This window comes from Primulina eburnea, chromosome 10 (assembly GCF_022965805.1).
Source record: "Primulina eburnea isolate SZY01 chromosome 10, ASM2296580v1, whole genome shotgun sequence".
NCBI lineage: Eukaryota > Viridiplantae > Streptophyta > Magnoliopsida > Lamiales > Gesneriaceae > Primulina > Primulina eburnea.
In genome coordinates, this window is record NC_133110.1 from 11492359 (window position 1) to 11515182 (window position 22824).

General features: G+C 35.2%; 3 protein-coding genes across 6 annotated transcripts in view; all 3 read left to right on the plus strand.

Annotated features, from left to right (window-relative positions):
* Positions 1–2904: 2904 nt before the first annotated feature.
* Positions 2905–4161, plus strand: LOC140842895 (uncharacterized). The gene has a single exon (XM_073211101.1). It carries the CDS (start codon positions 2905–2907, stop codon positions 4159–4161), a length of 1257 nt encoding a protein of 418 aa, XP_073067202.1.
* Positions 4162–4262: 101 nt separating this feature from the next.
* LOC140842896 (ATP-dependent DNA helicase RRM3-like) lies at positions 4263–4703 on the plus strand. The gene has a single exon (XM_073211103.1). It carries the CDS (start codon positions 4263–4265, stop codon positions 4701–4703), a length of 441 nt encoding a protein of 146 aa, XP_073067204.1.
* A 374-nt stretch (positions 4704–5077) lies between these two features.
* LOC140803103 (uncharacterized) overlaps positions 5078–22824 on the plus strand; it is a 59034-nt gene continuing 41287 nt past the window's right edge. For all 4 annotated transcript variants that reach the window (XR_012111769.1, XR_012111768.1, XR_012111767.1 and 1 more), the window contains exon 1: positions 5078–5168. The gene's annotated coding sequence lies outside the window, so the exon portion shown is untranslated. The remainder of the gene's footprint in view (positions 5169–22824) is intronic.

The window sequence follows — 22824 nt, forward strand, 5'->3', positions numbered from 1 at the left end:
AACAAGAGGAAACCGAAACCTTCTCAGCTGAAGAATGCTGAAATCCCACAATAAAGTTGAAGGGGAGAGTGGTTGTCGGCTGTGAGAGAAGAATTAAAATGATGCCATGTGATGATCTTAATTGATGGACAAATACACGAGACAGACTTTTCTTTCAAGGGTGGGAAGGAAACCGATGGGGCCTAAATCTTTAAGATGAAAACGTGGGTGTGTTTGCTGCTGAGGAGGTGTCGACTACTTGGAATCATTAGGTGTAGGATAAATGATATTTAAGGATTAATTAAGTAGTTAACAAATTAGTTTATGAGCTTAAATTGTTTAATTAAAAGATTAAAAAGATAATTAAGACCTATAAACTCAAAAGTAAGTTCATTAAGCTCAAACTCACTAACGAAAAATATTTCGAGTTGAAAATATTTTGAAATGATTAATCGAACCCTTAAAAAGTCCCCCGATTCGATAAAATTTGAGTACCGATTAAAAATAAAATCTTGCGGGTAAAAATACCCAAAAATTCCCATTTTTGTAAAATACACTTAAACATGCTTTACCTTAATTTATAAAAATAAATCATGTAATAAAAATAATTTTTCTGAAAATTCTCCGGTCTCCGATCCTCGTTCGAACGTGAAACGCAACTTAAAAATCTTAATGCACGAACTTTTAAAATTTCATGAACTAAATTCCATCATGCATTAATTATGTATAAATTACATAAAATAATTAAAAACATAATTTAATGAAATAACATGCTAAATTACCACTTCTTAAATAAGTTTTTTTTTTTTAACTTATCTCAATACTCCATCTCCAGTCCGGCCTCACTGAAATAACTGAAATGCTAAAAAAATCAACTACTGAACTGAACTAATAAAATAATTAACTTCAAAGAAATGCATTTAAAATAATCATGCAATGAAGTTAAATTAAATTTAAAAATCTAGAATTATGCATGACTTATACGTAGACTGATTTACGGGTTCTACAGGTAAGGTCCGCTCTTATTCATACGTCATTGAGTATCAGAAAAGAGGGCTTCCTCATGTTCATATGTTGGTCATATTTGAAAATAATGACAAGTTGTGTACTCCCGACCACTTTGACTCAATTGTGCGTGCTGAAATACCTTTACAAACAGAAGAACCCAACTTACACAAAGCAGTTGTCCACCATATGATACATGGGCCCTGTGGATCGATGATTCCTAATTGTCCATGCATGGTAAATGGTAAATGCAAGAAGAACTTTCCGAAACCATTTGTGGAATACACATCTCGAGGAAATGATTCATACCCTTTGTATCGAAGACGTGAAGGTGGCCAAGTATCAATTCCCAACAATGACGATGTTTTCATTGATAACGGTTGGGTCGTCCCGTACAATCCCTGGCCTTTATTAAAGTATGATTTTCATATTAATGTTGAAGTATGTGTAGGGATTAAGTGTGTCAAGTACATATACAAGTACATCCATAAAGGTCCTGATCGGGTCGCACTAGAGCTGCGAAATGGACGAAATTGTGATGAAATCCAACAGTACGTGGATGGAAGGTGGATTTGTGCGCCTGAAGCATTGTGGCGAATTTTCTCATTTGAGTTTAGTAGGATGTATCCTTCAGTCATTAGGTTACAACTACATACACTGAAAGGATCGGTGAATCGGGTGAAGAGTGTTTAGAAGGGGGGGGTTGAATAAACACTGCTCAATTTAAAATATTCTTCGATAAACTGATTTCAGTTATGTTACAAACTGAATCTGTATATCCCGTCGGTCAATAACAATCAGTTAAACTGACTAAACAATTGCGGAAAACTAACTGACTGAAAGATAGAGTATCTAACTGAAAATGATAACTGAAAGTAATAATAGCACAGTTTGTTTCTGGATGTTCGGAGACTTGAATAACTCCTACGTCACCTCTTTTATCACGAAGATAGGATATTCACTAAAAGACTTTGATCAAATACAAAACAGTGTACTGACCCACTTCAGTTTGGACTTATCACTTTGCCAATACTGAAACTCTTAGTATACAACACTTTTAACAGATCGTAACTGATCTTAGCACAACTTAGAAAATATATCAAACGATTACAAAGTGCTATGAAAGCTCTAGAACATAGTCTTGAATACTACTGATAAAACTGATAAGCGTGAGCTTGATTTATGAGTGTGAGCGGATATTTTTGCAGCGTAACAGCAAGTAAGATAACTGAGAATGCGAGTGATGTTCTTTAGCTGCTGCCTTCGACTATTTATAGGCTTCCCTTTCAATGGTAACATTAAAGATATTTGAATATTCTAACCGTTGATTTGCCACGTCGATATATCCTGACAATAGTACACTGTTCATTTCTGAAATGCGGCGAGCCACTACCAGTTCACAGGTGGCTGTACTATTTGTTGGTTGTCGCTTTCAACTGATGACGTGTACAGCTGAGAGATCAGCTGGTAAAGATCAGTTGTCGATGGTGTAGACTTTAGTTGAGGCGATCAGTTGACTGATGACGTGTTCAGTTACGTCAATCAGTTAGTCCAATTCAGTTGCTGTAATCAGTTTGTCAAACGCCGGAATTTTGTTCCCAACATACAACAAACCAACATTTGATTTATTTTGACCCCCAACAACGCGTAAGCGATCTACTTGTAGATGATGACAACTCGAAGACTATGCTTACAGAATTTTTCAAAATAAATTGTGATCCTGACTTGACTGGAAAGTATTTATATCGAAAATTTCCACAATATTACACATGGATAAAATCTGGAAAAAAATGGGTTCGTCGAAGAAGCAACAATAAAGTGGTTGGAAGAGTATATGTTGCGTCGCCATCTGAAGGTGAGAGGTTTTATCTTCGTATCCTTTTAAATCATGTCAGGGGCCCAACATCTTTTGAATATCTGATGACTGTGAATGGGATAACATATTCAACGTTTAAGGAGTCTGCTCAAATGAGAGGACTTCTCAAACAAGATGATTATGTAATACAATGTCTACAAGAAGCACGCTCTGTTATAATGTCATCCTCATTGAGAAGGTTATTTGTATCCATACTGGTGTTCTGTCAACCAACAATAAGTCGAGAACTCTGGGATGAGTTCCATCCTAGCATGTGTGAAGATTATGGCAGAGAAATTTCATCAAGTAACTTAATCATCAATAAGTTATTGCTTGAGATACGAAGGTTGTTGCATCAGTACAAAATGAAACTTGGTGATTTTGATTTGCCATCAATAAGTGCTGAGTTTTTAGAAGACGCACCACTGCCAAGAATAATTGAGGATGAGCTTTTTTATCATATTTCTGATGATGATTTGAGATCTATTGAACGTTTGAATGCTCAACAGAAGATTGCGTTTGACACCATCATAGAAAGTATTATGCATAACCAATCAAAACATTTCTTCATTGATGGTCCTGGAGGCACTGGTAGGACTTTTCTATACCGCTCAATGTTGGCACATTTAAGACAAATGGGTAAAATAATAATTGCGGTAGCAACATCTGGAATAGCTGTGACATTATTGCCAGGTGAAAGAACTGCACATTCACGTTTTCAAATTCCACTTAGACCAACCGCATCAACACTTTGCAAAATAAAAAAACAGACAGAACTTGCAGATCTAATAAGGCGTGCATCAGTTATAGTATGGGACGAGGCTCCAATGGCAAATCACTATGCTTTTGAATCTGTCAGTAAGAGTTTCCAAGATATTATGGAAAATCAAATAGAATTTGGAGGAAAGACAATGGTTTTTGGTGGTGATTTTCGACAAGTGTTACCGGTTGTTAAACGAGGGTCAAAGGCAGAACAAATTGCTGCAAGTATTTCAAGGTCAACATTTTGGAATTCCGTAAAGATAATACACCTTCAACAGAATATGAGATCTGCTCAAGATATTGAGTTCTCGCAATTTCTCTTGCGCGTCGGTGATGGATTGCAACATACTGTAAATCGTGATTTCATAAAATTACCAGATTCAATTATCATACCATGGGAAGGTGAACAATCAATTCAGGTTTTGATTGATTCTGTTTTTCCTAATATGCTAAATCATGTTAACGATGAAAACTATATGGTTGATAGAGCAATCATCACACCAAAAAATGTTGATGTGTTCTTGGAGAGGAAAAAGAGTATACCTCTTGGGATAGTGTAGAAGACGACAATCACAACCTTTTTCAAGAAGAATTTTTGAATTCCCTTAATCCAAGTGGTTTGCCACCGCATAAAATCAAATTGAAAGTAGGAAGTCCTGTCATGCTCTTCAGAAATGTTGCGCCTGAACTTGGTCTATGCAATGGAACAAGATTAATATGTCGCAGTCTTGGTAGAAATTTTGTAGATGCTGAGATCATAACAGGTCCTCGCAAGGGTACCAGATTCTTTCTACATAGAATGCCCTTGAAAAGTGAAGATAATTCTGGATTACCATTTGAGTTGACACGTCGACAGTTTCCCATAAGGCTTAGTGTTGCTTTGACAATAAACAAAGCACAAGGTCAAACAATCTCAAATATTGGCATATTTTTGCGTAACCACGTGTTCAGCCACGATCAACTATATGTGGCACTTTCAAGAGGAGTCTCACAAAATTCTACAAAAATCTTGGTAAAAGACGGGAATTTAGAGCGTCAATATGGTGTATTCACAAGAAACGTGGTTTTCAAAGAGGTATTGCTACCTAATAGAGAAAGATAAAATGTAAGTAAGTCAACTCTCTTTATTGTGAATTTTTAAAAAATACATTATGTACAAAAATTTACAATAATCGTTAAATACATGATATATGTTTCAATGTTAGAATTTGGGGGATGCTAAAAAATTCAATATATCTCTATCCCTGTTTTATATCCATGCTTTTATCTCTATCCATGTTTATCTATTTCTCATCCTCTATCTTATCTCTCCCAAATAACCATTTTTGGCATGGATATTACAATTTCTATATTTATTGAATCAATTTAAAAAGTATTTGGTTAGTGTCTAATGGACAAACAGATTATTTATGATTTTCTATTTGTTGGTTTAAGTTTAATTTTTTTGATGGTTTTAACTTTGTGTTTTTTTCTCAAAATCTGAATGATACTGGTTGCAAACAAGTTATTTGTAGAAGTGACATACTCAATTCAATGGATCAGATCTACTCGCCCCCATCTTCATCTGGTTTGTTTTTAACATTAAATAAGTTTATCGTCTATGATTTATTATGTTGCTTTATATCTTTTAAAATTGAAATTATTTAAGATATATGTGTAAATGTTGGATTTATGTTACGAAACTAAGCTTATTCTATTATTCTCCACTATTATAAAATAGCAAATTAGAGATGTCTATATATATCAGGGCATAATTATATAAAAATTACTCGCGATGCTCATGTTTGCTGGCCACTCATTAGTATGTTTACACTACAGAGAAGCTAAATTCATAAAAGACAAAGAAGAAGAGGAAGAAATTGATGGCAAGTACTGCGTGCTTCATGATTGTAAACAAAAATGATATCCCCATTTACGAAGCTGAGGTTGGTACAGTTCCCAAAGTATGATTCTTTTCAATACCCCATCAATTTTAGATTTTTTTTTAAAAAAAAATTCATTTTCACCATTATGGCATCACACAATATGATTTATTCTGATAATTTTGAGATCTGGAGAAAGAGGATGCTGCTCATCTACACCAATTCATATTACATGCTGCTTTAGACATTGTTCAAGATGTGGCGTGGACTACAAGTGCTATGTGAGAAACCTACTTGATTAATTTGGGAAAAATTCAATGTTTATTGATTTTATTTGTGGTCTCGACACTCTCATCCTTTTTGTTTTTTTTTTGTGGAGTAGGTTTCTGAAAGCAATGGACAGATTTGATGATTTGGTGGTTCTTACATGTAACTGCAGGTCATATACTTTGATTTTTTTTCATTAGCTCAATCCTGTGCATCCTTTTTGGAAAATGTGTGAATGATTATGATGCTTATTTTTATTACTGTATAATATGGGGAGAGTAAAGGATCTGGCTCCCAAATATGAATAAAATTTCAGTTTTGACGCTTAAACTTTTCGAGCTACAAGCTTTCTCATGTTCAGTTGGATTTCATTATTGTGGATATTGATTTATCTCTTTCTCCATTGGTATTAGTGGGCATTGATTATATCAAATCAGTTTTAATAAACATCATTGATTCAATTTATATTTTTCCTTCACCAATTCTGTTGGTTATGATCCTTCCGAGTTCCTATCCGGAGCATGTGTTTTGATAGTCATGTTATAATCTGCTTATCTTTTCTCCTAATGAGGATGGGGATTTATGCCTTTCTGAGATTTAGAAGTTCGATATTGTCATGTGTGGATGTAGGTATTACATGATCTGAAGGAGGTTAGAGGATATGTACAAGAAACATTGGATTAAGATATGAAAATATTATTTTATTATAAATAAAATTGAGAGTTAATACCTCTAGGTTTGCATGTATTAATTATCAAGTGTTGTTTTATACTTAGTGTTGGAAACTGAATTCTGGAGTTTGACAAAATATAAACCAATCGACTAAAACATGAAAGCATATTCGGCAGCTGAACAATCAACTAAAATCAGTTGACATAAATAGTTCAGTTGAGAACTAATCAGTAAAACATTCAGCCGTATATATTAAAGCTTCACGACTGAAGACACCTCGGGAAAATTCATCCAAGCAGACAAAAAGACATATCAGACAGCAACTGAATGTGGAAAGCCGCACTGCATAGAACAATGTGTTTCGGTTATCAAGAATCTATACGCCGACTTATAATAAATGATGAAGCGGCATCCAAGAATATTGTCCAAGAAATAATAAAGTGGCAATCAACGGATACGAGAATTCAAAATTACCGTTGGAAGAGAAGTCTATAAATATGATTAAAGAGCAGTTGACAAGTAACGCTATTGTTCAATCTTAAACTTGCCATTACTCTGTCAAAATCACTGCTCACTCATATCAGATTTACTCGTAGCAATCAAGGCTACACATTGAGCAATTTAGCACTGTGAAATACTGAAAATTCGACTAAGTGCTAAGTTCAGTTACTTACAGAGATCATTGTATTATACTAAGAGTTTCAGTTCAGGCAGTAGATAAGTCCTAACTGAAGTGGGTCTGTACAAGCATTGTACTCGATCAAAGTCTTTTAGTAAATATCCTATCCTTGAGATAGAAGGGGTGACGTAGGAGTTATTCAATTCTCCGAACATCCATAAACATACCGTGTTATCTTTATTTCAGCTTTTCAGTTTCAGTTAGATATTCTATCTATCAATCAGTTTATTTTCCGCAACTGCTTATTCAGTTTAACTGGTTGATATTGACTGACAGGATACTAAGTTCAGTTCGTAAGAAAACTGAACTATCTTTTTCGAAAAACATTTAAATTCCTATTAGTGTTTATTCAACCCCCCCTTCTAAACACTAACTAGCCAATAACCGATCCTAACAAGTGGTATCAGAGCAAGGCATATTCTGTCAAAGATTATCTATCCTCAATCTAATCATTATGTCTTCATTCAATAAGATTCCAATGTTCTCCAGGGAAGATTTTGATGATTGGAAAATTAGAATGCAGGCTCATCTAGCTGCACAAGACGACGACATGTGGTACGTCATAACTGATGGACCCATGAAAATTTTGAAAGCAAACACAGCTGTGGCTATCACTGAAGGGGCACCTCACAGAATTGAAAAGCCTCGCGATGAGTGGACTACAGAGGACAAGAGAAAAGCAAATCTGGACAACGTTGCAAAAGACATACTATATAAAACACTGGACAAAGTAACGTTCAGTAAGATCAAAATGTGCAAAACTGCCAAAGAAATTTGGGAAAAGTTAATTCAGCTTTGCGAAGGAAATGATCAAACTAAAGAAAACAAACTTTGAGTTGCTGTGCAGAAGTTCGATAACATCAGAATGAAGATTGGTGAAACAATGGATGAGTATGATGAAAGAACAAGCTGTATTATCAACGAACTAAATGCACTTGGAAAAGTGTATACAAATAAAGAAGTTGCGTTGAAAGTAATCAGAGGACTTCCCAAAGAATGGGATGTCAAAACCATGGCAATGAGGGAATCCAAAGATCTTAACAAAGTTGAACTTCATGATTTATTTGCAGATCTAAAAGCATATGAGTTTGAACTTCAAACTCGAGAAGGTGAACCATCCACTCCAGCAGCAACCACTGCCTTGACTGCTGTTAGAAATGAATCAACTGGTTCAGTTGATAAAACTGCTGATCAACTGAGCAATGATGCAATGTCTCTATTCATTAAGAAATTTGGAAGATTCATGAGGAAAAACCAAGGAAATTTTCAGAAGAGCTATCAAAGAAATAACTCCAAAGAGGAATCTAATGCATGTTTCAACTGTGGCAAATCCGGTCATTTTATTGCAAATTGTCCAAAGCCCAAAAAGGACAATCAAATCTCAACTGAAAGAAAGAAGAAGATATACGAGCACAAAAGAAAATCTAAGGACGAAAAGAAGCCTTACAAAAAGAGACATGAAGTACTTCTTGCTGAAGACAGCAAAGCCAAATGGGCAGAAACTGACAGTGAAGAGTCAGATTCAGAAAGCTCTTGCAGTTCAAGTGATGAGGAAGAAGTAACATGCTTAATGGCAGATAACATAGAAGATCAATCAAGCTGCGAGCAGGTATTTGATTTTAGCTCTATTGATTTTACACGAGAAGAGCTCATTTCAACTCTTCATGACATGGTCAATGAGTATCAAAAGCTTGCTTCATCATTTGAAAAACTCAGAGCAAAGCAAGATGATCCCAAAGACAATAAAACAAAAACTGATGAATCAGTTGAAATGTTGAGTCTGAGAAGGGAGATTGCTGAACTAACTGATGAAAGAAGCAGGAATAAATCAATGATTCAAAAATTGTCGCTTGAAAATACAAAGCTTAATGAGCTCATTCAAGCTTGGAACAAATCATCAAAAGTTCTAACTAATATACAAAATTCTCAGAAATCAGTTGATGATAAAACTGGTTTAGGTTTCTGTAGCAACGATGATTTGTCTTCCCAAGATACTCAACCAAAACTTGATACGAACAAAGGGAAATATATTCGCTTTGTAAAATCAGTTATGGTACAAAATCAAGAAGAGTCGAGCAAACCGATTGAACAGCCATCTAAGAATATGAATAAAGGCATGAGATGTGGAATTGGATATACTCCAAAAAGTAAGACTGATTCATGGAATCAGCAACCAAAAAATCTCAGCAGAAGATATTCATATAGCTATTCAAACTATCACAACTGTAAGCCGGTTCAAAAAAGATATCGGCTGGACAATCAGTTGAAGAAGAACATAACACATGTAATATCATCCCCACAATATACACCAAGCACACATAGACAGGGAAGAACCATATGGAACACAGCAACAGGGCAGTCAGTTAGACTGATTCAAGTCTGGATTCCAAAAGGACTAATCAACTATGGACCCAAATAGAAAAGGGTACCAGAATCTTATTTTGTGTTTAATTGCAGACAACAGGAACAAGCATTGGATCAATATGGTACCTGGACAGTGGATGCTCTCGACACATGACAGGAGATCCAAACTTATTGTCTCAACTGATCAAATACAATGGTCCAAACATCAGCTTTGGGGATAACTCCAAAGGTAAAACCGTGGGTAAGGGTAAGCTTATCCATGGTAATTTCATCATTAATGACATTTTATTAGTCGAAAATCTTAAGTATAATCTGATAAGCATTAGTCAGTTATGCGATAATGGATTCTCAGTTCAGTTTGACAAACATTCTTGTTCAGTCAAAAACACAACTGAAGAGATTATTCTAACTGGCAAAAGGTGTGGAAACACTTACAAAGTCAGTTGGAACGATCAACCTTATACACCAGTATGCTTTATTGCATCTAAATCATCTCAAAACTGGTTATGGCATAAACGATTAAATCACTTAAATTTTAAATCTCTTGCCTATCTGAGTAAGCATGAACTTGTAACTGGATTGCCCAAAATAAATTTTTCAAAAGAAAAACTTTGTTCAGCATGTCAGTATGGAAAACAAGTTCGATCCTCTTTTAAAAACAAAGGCTGTAAATCTTCATCCCGATGCTTAGAACTATTGCACATGGATCTCTTTGGTCCAATACCAGTCATGAGCTTAGGGGGAATGAAATACACCTTAGTGATCGTAGATGACTTTTCAAGATTTACTTGGGTTATATTTCTCAAATCCAAAGACCATACTGCTGCACAACTGATTAAACTTTTCAAAAGACTTTTAAATGAAAAATCAGTTGGGATTGATCGAATCAGAACTGATCGAGGAACTGAATTCATCAATCAAACACTTTCAAATTTTTTAGAAAATGCCGGAATCAAGCATGAGCTCTCAGCAGCAAGAACACCTCAGCAAAATGGTGTAGCTGAGAGAAGGAATCGGACTCTTAAGGAAGCTGCTAGAACAATGCTTGCTGATTCAGGTATTTCTCAAAGATTTTGGGCAGAAGCAGTAAACACTGCATGCTACACTCAGAACAGATCGATGATTAACAAAAATCACATGAAAACACCATATGAGATCTGGCATGGAAGAAAAAGCGTAATCACCTACTTCAAAATATTTGGCTGTAGATGTTTCATTCACAACAATGGTAAAAATTATCTAAAAGTATTCGATGTCAAATCAGCAGAAGGAATATTCCTTGGATATTCTTCAGTTAGCATAGCTTACAGAGTATTTAATAAGAAAACTTTGAATGTTGAAGAATCCGCACATGTTGAGTTTGATGAAACTGCACTAATTGATAAGCCAACTGATCAAGTTGAGCTAGCTGACCGTTTTACAGATATCAGCCTGGAAAATGATGACTCAGACGAAAATCATAATAATCAGAATATCTTTCATACACCTGAACCTGAGATATTGGATCAACCAGCTGAATTAGAAGCAAATCTTGACAATCAGCTCATGGAGCAAACTAATGGAAATCAATTATCAGCTGAATCAGTTCCAAATGAAACTGAGAACATTCAGTTACCCAACGAAGAATCTGCTGGCTGTGAAGCAACAAATGCTGAATATAGATGGAAGAAATCACACCCTCCAGAACTGGTAATAGGTAACCCATCTGATCCAGTAAGAACCAGAAATCAGATGCTAAATCTATTTATTCATTCAGCTTTTGTATCTCAATTAGAACCAAAGAAAACTGACGAAGCTCTTGCTGATCCTAATTGGATCAATGCAATGCAAGAAGAGCTAAATCAGTTTGTTCATAACAATGTCTGGAACTTAGTTCCAAGACCAATTTCTAAAACTGTTATAGGTACAAAGTGGGTATACAGGAACAAACTGAACGAAGACGGTTCAGTTGTGCGTAACAAAGCCAGGCTCGTAGCACAAGGCTATAGACAAGAAGAAGGGATCGATTATGATGAGACATTTGCACCAGTTGCAAGACTGGAGGCAATAAGAATATTTCTTGCTTATGCATCTTTTCAGAACTTTAAAGTCTATCAAATGGATGTGAAAAGTGCATTCTTAAATGGCCAATTGCAAGAAGAAGTTTACGTTGAGCAACCGCCAGGTTTTATCAATCATAATTTTCCTAATCACGTTTATCATTTGAATAAAGCATTATATGGTCTCAAACAAGCCCCACGGGCTTGGTATGACACTCTTTCCAAATTCCTAACTGATCATGATTTTACTGTTGGATCAGTTGATAAAACTTTGTTTAAATTCTCGAAAAATGATCATATCTTACTTGTTCAAATTTACGTTGATGATATTATATTTGGGTCAACTAACCCCAAATTATGCAAGAAATTTGCTAAGATGATGCAGGAAAAGTTCGAGATGAGCATGATGGGTGAGCTGACATTTTTTCTTGGTTTGCAAGTGAAGCAACTGGATTCAGGAACATTTATTAGTCAAACCAAATATACCAAGGAATTGCTGAGAAAATTTGGCATGGAATCTTGTTCAGCAGCAAGCACTCCAATGAGTTCATCAATTAAATTAGACACTGATCAAGGGGGAATATCAGTTGAAACGACACTATACAGAGGATTAATAGGTTCTTTATTGTACCTAACTGCTAGTCGCCCTGATATTATGTTTGCTGTATGTATATGTGCAAGATTTCAAGCTAACCCCAAGCAATCACATTTTTCTGCGGCCAAACGTATTTTGAGATATATTAAAGGCACAGAAAATGTTGGTTTATGGTATTCAAAAGACTCATCTTTCAATTTAGTTGGCTATTCGGATGCAGATTATGCAGGATGCAAGCTTGATCGGAAAAGCACAAGTGGATCATGTCAGTTTCTAGGAGACAGACTGATCTCTTGGTTCAGTAAGAAGCAAACATCCATAGCAACTTCCACAACAGAAGCAGAATATCTTGCTGCTGGAAGCTGCTGCGCACAACTGCTTTGGATTCAGCAACAATTGAAAGATTATGGGGTCGATGCAAAGGAGTCACCGATATTTTGTGACAATACAAGTACAATCGCTATAACATATAATCCAGTTCTTCATTCCAGAACCAAGCACATAGATGTCAGACATCACTTCATCAGGGATCATGCACTGAAGAAGAACATCAGATTGGAGTATGTTTCAACTGAACAACAAGCAGCAGACATCTTCACAAAACCGCTACCAGAGGCTAAGTTTTCTTATTTTCGAAATATTCTTGGTTTAATTGATATATCTTCTATAACAGAATTAAATACAGAAAATAAGAACACAACAAATTAAGAATAATATTTTATTAAGAGTACCAACGTTCCCATTTTACATCAGAAATCATAGAACCAACTGTATCCAACCATTCTCTAACCCAATCATTCAACTCATAGATTCGAACTCTGGCAAATGCCCTAGACTTCGAAATCTTATCAACAACATGCCACTCCTTCCAAAGCAGTGCCTCTAAAAGACACTTATCTTCTACCAACTCTCTAACATGGCTAACCTCAAAACGAGCAAGAAATTTTTGTGCTCTCCTTTCCTGAGCACGAGTAGGAATGACACCATTGTCACTTACATTCTTCAAATCTTGAATCTTCTCCCAGGTAGTCAACACCTTGTGATAGACATATTTCTCCATCTTTATTTTAATCTCAGCTAAACGATGGGCTGACTGTTCAGTCACATGAACATGAGTGCTACTGCCCGTATCAGAATCAGACATATTGAAAGCTTTACTGATAATATATCACATTGTGATTACTATTTATAGGAAAAGTAAAGAAGCCGAAGCGTTTCGAGTCATTAAATATGTCTTTCCTATTTACCAATGACTTTAAGTTATTAGTGAGTAAATAACTTGCATTAGCTTAAATTTTATAATCAAATTATTAAAATAAATTCTTTACCAGTTTGTCACAACTGATATCAGTTAGCGTTTAAGCGATTATATCTCATACCAGATCATTGTGCACAAAAACAAAATAAAAAGATACATTAATCAAAATAAATATTTCATTTATCCATAAATATTGGACAAGATTACATGATCATAAGTTTCTTGCACACTACTTATCCACATGTTCATCCAAACAGCTAGTGCTGAGGATGAAGTCTTGCTGAAACTATGAGAAGATGCGATGCCGTTGAGAGTTTCCAACTCCTTACGCAGCATCAATTCATAAAGGTGGCCCTCCTTAAAGGCATCCACCTCAGCAGAAATTTTTAAGTGCTTTCGCACTTCTCTTAACTGGGCCATCCGCCTAAAGGTGGTGACCCTTCCTGAGTTGTACAGGAGCTCTAGCTCCTGTAACTCTTCCCAGTAGGGAAGACAAGCATAGAAGACCTCGTCTTCTATTGCAGTTTTTTGCTCCTCAAGAGAAACTGAAACGATCCTTGAACTACTTGCTCCTGCCATTATCTTTTAAAAGGTTTTCTGCTGATACTTGTGACTAATTTTTAGTCTAATTTATAGGCCAGAACAAGGAAGACGAAAGGACACTTCTCTCTGCGACGATTGATATGTCAAATCGTCTTTATTTATTACTGTCTATTGCCGTCACTTTTATTTAATGCATTTATTTAGGGGGAATGATGGTTTAAGAGATTAACTGAGAAGACAGTTGTTAGTGAATTCTTAACTGAACGGACTCAGTTTTCCCTAACTGATCGTTCAGTTGAAAATTCTACTAACCTTCTCATCAAAGTTAATAAATTAAACCGATTATATTCCAAATCATGTGACGTGACTATCTGCTCAATCATGATGAATTTTTAGTTTACAACGTGTACATGTTTTTAATCACTCAAAATTGCACACACGTGGCACGCGTACATTATTTTGGAAAATACAAATTACTTCGGACTGACACGTGTCCCAAAATTTGAATAGTCACAAACATATATACAAATGCCCGCCTCATTTCAGTTCTACTCACAAACTGACGAAAGAAAGAACACATATCTTCTCTAAATTTTTCTTTCAGCAGATTACCCAGTACGAAATGACGAATCAGATTCCCGCTTACATGCTTAATGCTATGACAATCAATTTTGGATCCGTTTTATCCTTCGGAGATGAAGAGGTCAAAAAGGTATTTCAAAAACTGGAAGATGCTGGTCTAAGAAAATTTCTGGGACAATCATCGCAGGATATATATTCAAAAGAACTTCAAGATTTCTATTCCTCTGGCGAAGTTGATTCAGAAGGTATCATAAATTCTACTATCAATAATCAGTCGCTGACTATATCTGAAGATTCTTTTGGGGAATTATTCTCTTTACCTTGCGATGGACTTGCACAACTTTCGGATGTCAAAACGTCTGATATTGATGAAATGCAAATTCTTTTATCTGCTGATGGACGGAAAATTAAAGTTTCCGATCCTAAAAAGGAACTGAAACATGAAATTCAGTTGCTTGCCGATATAATTGCTAAAGGGCTCTTAGCAAAAGCAGGATCATTTGCTGCCCTTACATTGGAAAAGTTTCAAGCTATTACTGTTATTATGACTGATCAAAAATTCAACTGGAAACGGCTCATCTTCAACATACTGAAGAATATGTTTTTGTCATCAAAACAATCCAAAGGTTTTGCCGTACAAATCAGTTATCTTTTGAAAATAAGAGGTTTAGTGGATGCTGATTCTGAAAGATTATCGAAATTCAAAGTGTTCAATGCAAAGAATACCATGCCACCAAAAATCACCATGGATATTTCTCCTGCCAAATTCGTCAAGATCAAGAAGGAGATTGGGATTGATCAGGCAACTACAAAATCAGAAAAAAAAGTCAAAAACCTACCTCCACGGAAGGTCACTAAAAGAAAATTGATTCTGAGTACAACTGATTCTGAGAAAACCCCATCACCTAAGATTGTCAAGAGAACAAGAACTCAAAGAGTGAGGTCAGTTGCTGAAGTCACCATTGCTGCTGATCAGTCAATGACTACAAAGAGTCAGCAACCAATTGAAGCTGTTCCCTTGAACATCATTCCACCGGATGATTCAGCTAGCAAAAAGAGGGAATCAGTCAGGGCCAAAGCTCCCTTGACTCAAATACCTCGACCAATTGGTGTTGCACCCGCACGCCCGAAAGGCATCAAGTTTATAGAAGTGGTGGACTCAACTCGAACTGGATTAGAAATTCCACACCTCATGAGTTCTGACAAAGGAAAAGGGAAGATGATTGAAAAATCCCGACCAACGAATTCGATTCAGACCCACATTGATCTTATTTGGGCAAAGGTTAATGATTTTGCAGCTTCAAAGATTCAGGTTTATGATGATTGGAAGGCCTACCGAACTGAAATTTTTTCCAAGAAACTGAAGAACAAATCTCAACTGAATAAATTTATTAAACTGGAAGATTATGTTCTGAAGACAGTGAAAGCAGCCTCCATTACTCTGGATATGGAAAGAAAAAACTACTTATTTGATCAAGTGCGAGCAAAGAAGTTGGCTCAAATTATCAGCAAATTGAAGAACAACTATATTCCCACAAATCCAACTGCCTATGCTGATCAAGCAGTAATCACTCAACTAGATTCTGATCTGGTTGGGTTGTTATCTCAGATAAAATTTTGGGAAATGGATCAGGAATTAGTTATTCATCAAGGAAAATCAGTAACTGATGATGAAAACGAAGATGACGAATCACTCACTGAACAGCAGCAACCATCGTCTGCACTGGCCCTTGTTACAACTGACATACCAGTTATAGAAAAGCTTCAGTCATCTCCAACTGAACAACAACTATACACAGAAGCTGAGCTTTCTTTTGCTCACATCGACGAGGTCATTTCAGTAATTGTTCAGGATTCTCATTTGAGTAAATCCACAAATGACAAAGTTGATCATCCAGTTGATCAAACTGATGAAGAGGCTCATATCTCTGCAGAAGACTCAATTCAGCAAGCTTCATCTGCTGACATGAATATTTCAACAGAAAACCTTCATACTTGTCAAGATCCTCCGCTACAAGAACCGGTGCTAAATTCTTCCCCATCTGTTATTCTTCAAACCAGTTATTCTGCTGAACAAAATTCACCTCCTCCACTTACAGTTCAAGGAGAAATAATTGAAACTGAAGTTTCAATTCCAAATGTTGATGATCCAGTCTCAACTGATCACACACTAGTCGTTTCTGAACACATCACCAAAGAACCAGGATCATCCTACCAATCTCCTCCTCAAAATGTTTCAGATATTGATCTTATTCTGGAAGAAGTTCAGCATTTACACAATAATATGGAGCAAATGATCTCTGCCATCTCTAAAATTCAGAACATGCAACTTTCTCATACTCTAAAGTTGGATCATCTAAATGAGTCCAACTTAGAAAAACTGCATGCTCTTAGAGTCCAAATGGACTCCCTTGTCACAACTATGGATCAAACAAAGCAGGGGTTACTTGATTCCTTATCTACAGATCAAAGTATAAACAGTCAAAGATTTCAGCGACTGGAAACCTTTGTCTCAAAGCAAATGGAGTTACTACAGATTTCCTTCAACACTATTGCTTCAAGCATCACAACAGATGTCAAAGTTCTCTCCCTTCACGTTCAAAAGCTAACGGACAAAATGGAGGTATTTGACAAAAAGGGGGAAAACAGCTAAAGAATTATCCGAATGAATCAGATCATTATTAACTGATGTTACTTTCTCCAACTGATGTTATTCTCTCAGAATTTATATTATCTACAAGGAACTCTATTATCTTATGATTCAGTTGCATAATCTATTATCAACAAAGAGCCGAGTTAAATCTCTTGGTTTTGTCAAACACCATAAAGGGGGAAATTGTTGGAAACTGAATTCTGGAGTTTGACAAAATATAAACCAATCGACTAAAACATGAAAGCATATTCGGCAGCTGAACAATCAACTAAAATCAGTTGACATAAATAGTTCAGTTGAGAACTAATCAGTAAAACATTCAGCCGTATATATTAAAGCTTCACGACTGAAGACACCTCGGGAAAATTCATCCAAGCAGACAAAAAGACATATCAGACAACAACTGAATGTGGAAAGCCGCACTGCATAGAACAATGTGTTTCGGTTATCAAGAATCTATACGCCGACTTATAATAAATGATGAAGCGGCATCCAAGAATATTGTCCAAGAAATAATAAAGTGGCAATCAACGGATACGAGAATTCAAAATTACCGTTGGAAGAGAAGTCTATAAATATGATTAAAGAGCAGTTGACAAGTGACGCTATTGTTCAATCTTAAAGTTGCCATTACTCTGTCAAAATCACTGCTCACTCATATCAGATTTACTCGTAGCAATCAAGGCTACACATTGAGCAATTTAGCACTGTGAAATACTGAAAATTCGACTAAGTGCTAAGTTCAGTTACTTACAGAGATCATTGTATTATACTAAGAGTTTCAGTTCAGGCAGTAGATAAGTCCTAACTGAAGTGGGTCTGTACAAGCATTGTACTCGATCAAAGTCTTTTAGTAAATATCCTATCCTTGAGATAGAAGGGGTGACGTAGGAGTTATTCAATTCTCCGAACATCCATAAACATACCGTGTTATCTTTATTTCAGCTTTTCAGTTTCAGTTAGATATTCTATCTATCAATCAGTTTATTTTCCGCAACTGCTTATTCAGTTTAACTGGTTGATATTGACTGACAGGATACTAAGTTCAGTTCGTAAGAAAACTGAACTATCTTTTTCGAAAAACATTTAAATTCCTATTAGTAGTTTATTCAACCCCCCCTTCTAAACACTAACTAGCCAATAACCGATCCTAACACTTAGCATACCTGGGTCAAGATGGCTTTTTTGTGAGGTGCAATTATGTGTAATAAGTCAGAAATTTTTTTTGCATTGTAGTACGCTTCAAGTATTTATCCTAATGTCACATGTGATATATTTTTCGTTGTCATGAGTTTGTTATTGTTATTGTCTTACGCTCCAGGACCAAAACCTTCGGAGTTATATGGAAAGTATACATGGAAGATTGATAAGTTTTCACAATAACCAAAAGAGAACTCCGGATCAATGCATTTGAAATCTTTTATTAGGTAATAATGGACTTTAGAGTAGGTGTTTGCCTTACATATTTCTTTATTCTGTAATTTCTTCAAGAAATAAAATTTCAAACTACAATTTTCAAATCTTTTTCCTCATGTTTAGTGTATAAAAATTATTCTTTTTTTTCCTTTGGTTGTGTTAAACTCTACAAGATAGGTGGTTGTGTTGCTCCACGAAATAGGAATAGAAAGTGTTATTTGAGGTTCTTCGTTAGATTACCTCAAGCATAACTATTAATACACTAGAACAGATAGAGTTTTACTTATGCATACAATGTGTAAAGATAAATACAATTTTAATTGTTTTTGTTCAATTTGTTAGCTGAATTTAGGAGACAAATTTGAGGTTTTAAATTCAATAAATTTTAGTTCGATGACATTATGATATCTTTTGAAAAATCATTTGACTATTTGTTTACTTTTTTTACGTTGAAGTTTATCGTTATTTCACTTACGACTTTAAAATAATATTATTTTTATGATCAAAACTTATATCATGTAAGGTAACAAATTGAGTTTGGCAGATTTATTTAAGTTTCGCAATCAATTGCTTTTCATGATTCACGTACAAAATATTTCGGTATCATGTTGTTGTAATATCATGAATTTTAATATATTAGCTCAATATATTCATGTCACACGCAACGCGTGTGCCTCGGTCGTTAGTTTGATAAGTAATCCTTCTAGATCCGCGACGGTTATTAACAAACCGTCGCCGATCTTAATCGGCCACGGTATTTGCCAAACCGTCGCTACTATAGCAACGGTTTATCAAAATCAGTCGCAATATAGCGACGGTTTATGAAAAACCTGTCGCTAGAATGCGACTGTTTGGGCATAAACCGTCGCTATGATTCTATATATAGCGACGGTTCAAGCTAACTGTCGCAATAATAGCGACAGTTATCCATCAACCGTCGCCGATCTAGATCCGCAACAGTTATGAAAATACCGTCGCCGATCTAGATCGGCGACGGTATATGCCAAACTGTCGCTATTTAGCGACGGTTTAAGATAAACTCGTCGCTATATAGCGACAGTTTTAATGGAACCCGTCGCTATATAGCGACCGTTTGTGAAAAACTGTCGCTATGATTCTTTATATACCGAGGTTCGCGAACATTTCCTTGAACGATTTTTCATCTATCTCAGGTAGTAGCGAAACTCTATCAAATTTTTAGAAGTTTCGATTTTTTTTATTTTGTACTAACATTTTTTCCTATTTATTTCGTAGATTTCCTCGTCGGTGCGATTTTCCAGCGTTACGTGAAACTGCATATCTTCGCGTAAATCAGGTTTAAAGTTCTTTTTTTTTTACAGAAAATTTAATATATAATTTTAATTTTTGCATAGTAGTTATTTTGTATAGATTTTATTGATAAACATCGTCGCTTCTTAAACGGCGGTTTTTTAAAAAAACCGCCGATAAATATGGCGACGGATTTTACGAAATCTTTGCTAAATATAGCGACGGATTTTACGAAATCATGTTAAATATAGCGACGGGTTTTTAAAACCGACGTTAATATTAACGATGGTTTTGTATAAACCGTCGCTTAATATTAACGACGATTTCTTAAAACCGTCGCAAAAATAGCGACGATCTTCTTCCAAAGAACCGACGCTCAACTCCCGTCGCTTCTAGAATGCGACGTAACCTCTGGTGACGGATCGCGAAACCGTCGTCTTACCCTTTTCATTATCTAAATAATAATTCCAAACTATAACTAAAGAATCATTAATATTTTCAATATCAATCTTCATAGTTTAATCTAAAAATTAATGAATCTCTAATCCAATAATTGCATGCACAATGATATTAGTATTATTAAACATTAAGAGACCTGAAGTAATTAAATTTAATGTCATTATCTAATTTTTATGTAACAAAAATCAGCTCAAACAAATGATAAAATATTTTATTTTGTTTAATAAAAAATATCGCCAAAGCCTATTTTTATAAAATTTGTCGTTCGTCTATAATTATCATATGCTAATAAATATTTCTTTATGTTTATAAACCAAATTAATTTTTTAAAATATGATATCATCTCTAACAATTTCATAAATTTGAAATAATAAAATGCTACCATATTTAAGTAATTATTCTAGTTAATTATAAGAAAATCATATAAAAATTATTTCTAAATTTTTTAATATAATATCAAGATTTTGTTTTTCTTATTTCTGTGATATCATAATTTTGTGTGTTGTGTGTGTATTTGTATACTCAATCAGGAGTAAGTCTCTCTTGAGACGGTCTCACGAATCTTTATCTGTGAGACGGGTCAACCCTATCGATATTAACAATAAAAAATGATACTCTTAGCATAAAAAGTAATATTTTTCATGGAAGATCCAAATAAGAGATCCATCTCACAAAATACGATTCTTGATATCGTCTCACATAAGTTTTTGCACTCAATCCGGAAGCCAATTTGCATGATTGAATTTTAGTTGATTTAGAATAATTTTTTTTCCACAATATAAAATACTTTTCAACAAATCAAGATTCTATGCATTGGTGTCTTTTAAACCCTAAGCCTTCACCGCATTCCACAGGCGAATCTTCTGTGCTTAATAATTATTTTGAATTTGGTGTAAATACGAAAGAAATCCGTTGTTTTTTTTCTGTACCGATAATCTTCGCTGTTTCACGGTTAAATTATTTCAACTCAAGATTTTTGTTAGCCCTTTATGTTTTCTGTAGTGGTTTTTGCCTTTCTGAAATGCGTAAATTGATTTTAAAGTTCTGTGAATTTTTTTTGCTAGCATAAAGATGTCTTCTTTGAGGAATGCTATTCCAAGAAAAGCTCACAAGGAGCGCGCTCAGCCGTAAGTGTGATTATTTTTTGGGGCCATTAATTTCTTTATTGCCCGTTTTGAAATATTTTGACGTATATTTCCGGTTCACTCAATTGATGATTTGTTGTGTGTATCAGGCATTTGAGAAGGAAATTTGGGCTGCTCGAAAAACATAAAGATTATGTCATTCGTGCACGAGCCTATCACCAGAAGGAGCAGACTTTACTGGTAATTTCTACTACCCTGCGTCTTGTTGGTTTTGGTAGCATTTTATGAACGAAATTTGGCGAGTTCTTATTTTATGGTAAGTCGCTTCTGCGTGTTTATAACAGAAACTTAAGGAAAAAGCAGCATTGAGGAACCCAGATGAATTTTACTTCAAGATGATTAAAACAAAAACTGTTGGCGGAGTCCATAAACCTGAGTAAGCTGGAAAATTTTATTTTTATGAGGTTATCTGTTCTCTTTTGAGGATATTTATTTGAGTGTAATTTGAATATTAGTTGTTGAATGTGGATTTTGTAAAGGAGCCAGGCTAACAAGTACACTAACGAAGAGCTGATGTTGATGAAGACCCAAGACATTGGATATATTTTGCAGAAACTTCAAATTGAAAAAAAGGTTTTATTTTAGTGTTTCTGGTTTTTTGGGTCTCGGATTCTCGAGATAGCTGTCATGCAGGTTCTTTATTCTGAAATTTAACTTTTTGGATGCAGAAAATTGAAAGACTTAATGGTATGTTGCATTCTCTTGACAATCAGTCATCATCCAAACATGTTTATTATGCCGGCAACATGTGAGTGATCAAGCCCTTTTTCTGTTGACTCTTGATAGTTTTCATACCCATTTTTTAGAGTAGTCAATTTCATGTTATAACAGTTTTGTCACCACCAAAGTTTATTCTTTTCTCATTATTAGATATGGTCGCTTCTGATAGCTCAATTAATTTATTTCTTCAAAGTCATTTTATTCCCTTCTGCTTTAGAAAGAACGTCTAATATGTAATCTAGGCAATTAAGATAAAACTATCCGAAGGCCAATTTCAAAAATTCAATGACCAAGGGGCAATGAGACTGTCTTCTCTGGAACTTCTGTTTGAATCACTTAAATTCCATGTTTACACTTGTGTATCTGCAAATGACGGATTTTTTTTTCATCCAAGACAGTGATTTGGTGGTAATGTACTGGTCACACAAAGTATTAATGCATAAAATGGTGCATGACAAATATTGCTCAATAGTATAGCATTTTGAGCTTAGTAGATATTTTTGTGTTTCATGAAGTATGTTGGCTGGCTGTTGATTCTCTTTCTAGGGAGGAGGCAAGAGAAGTACGCAAAAACGTTTCAGAACAAGGGAACATATCAGCTTTTAAAGACTTGCCTAAAGTTATTTTGAGGTACTGAAAGCTACTTTTTTTAGTCAATTGCCTCCTACAAAATTGGATTGCCAGGTTGATAACCTGTTTC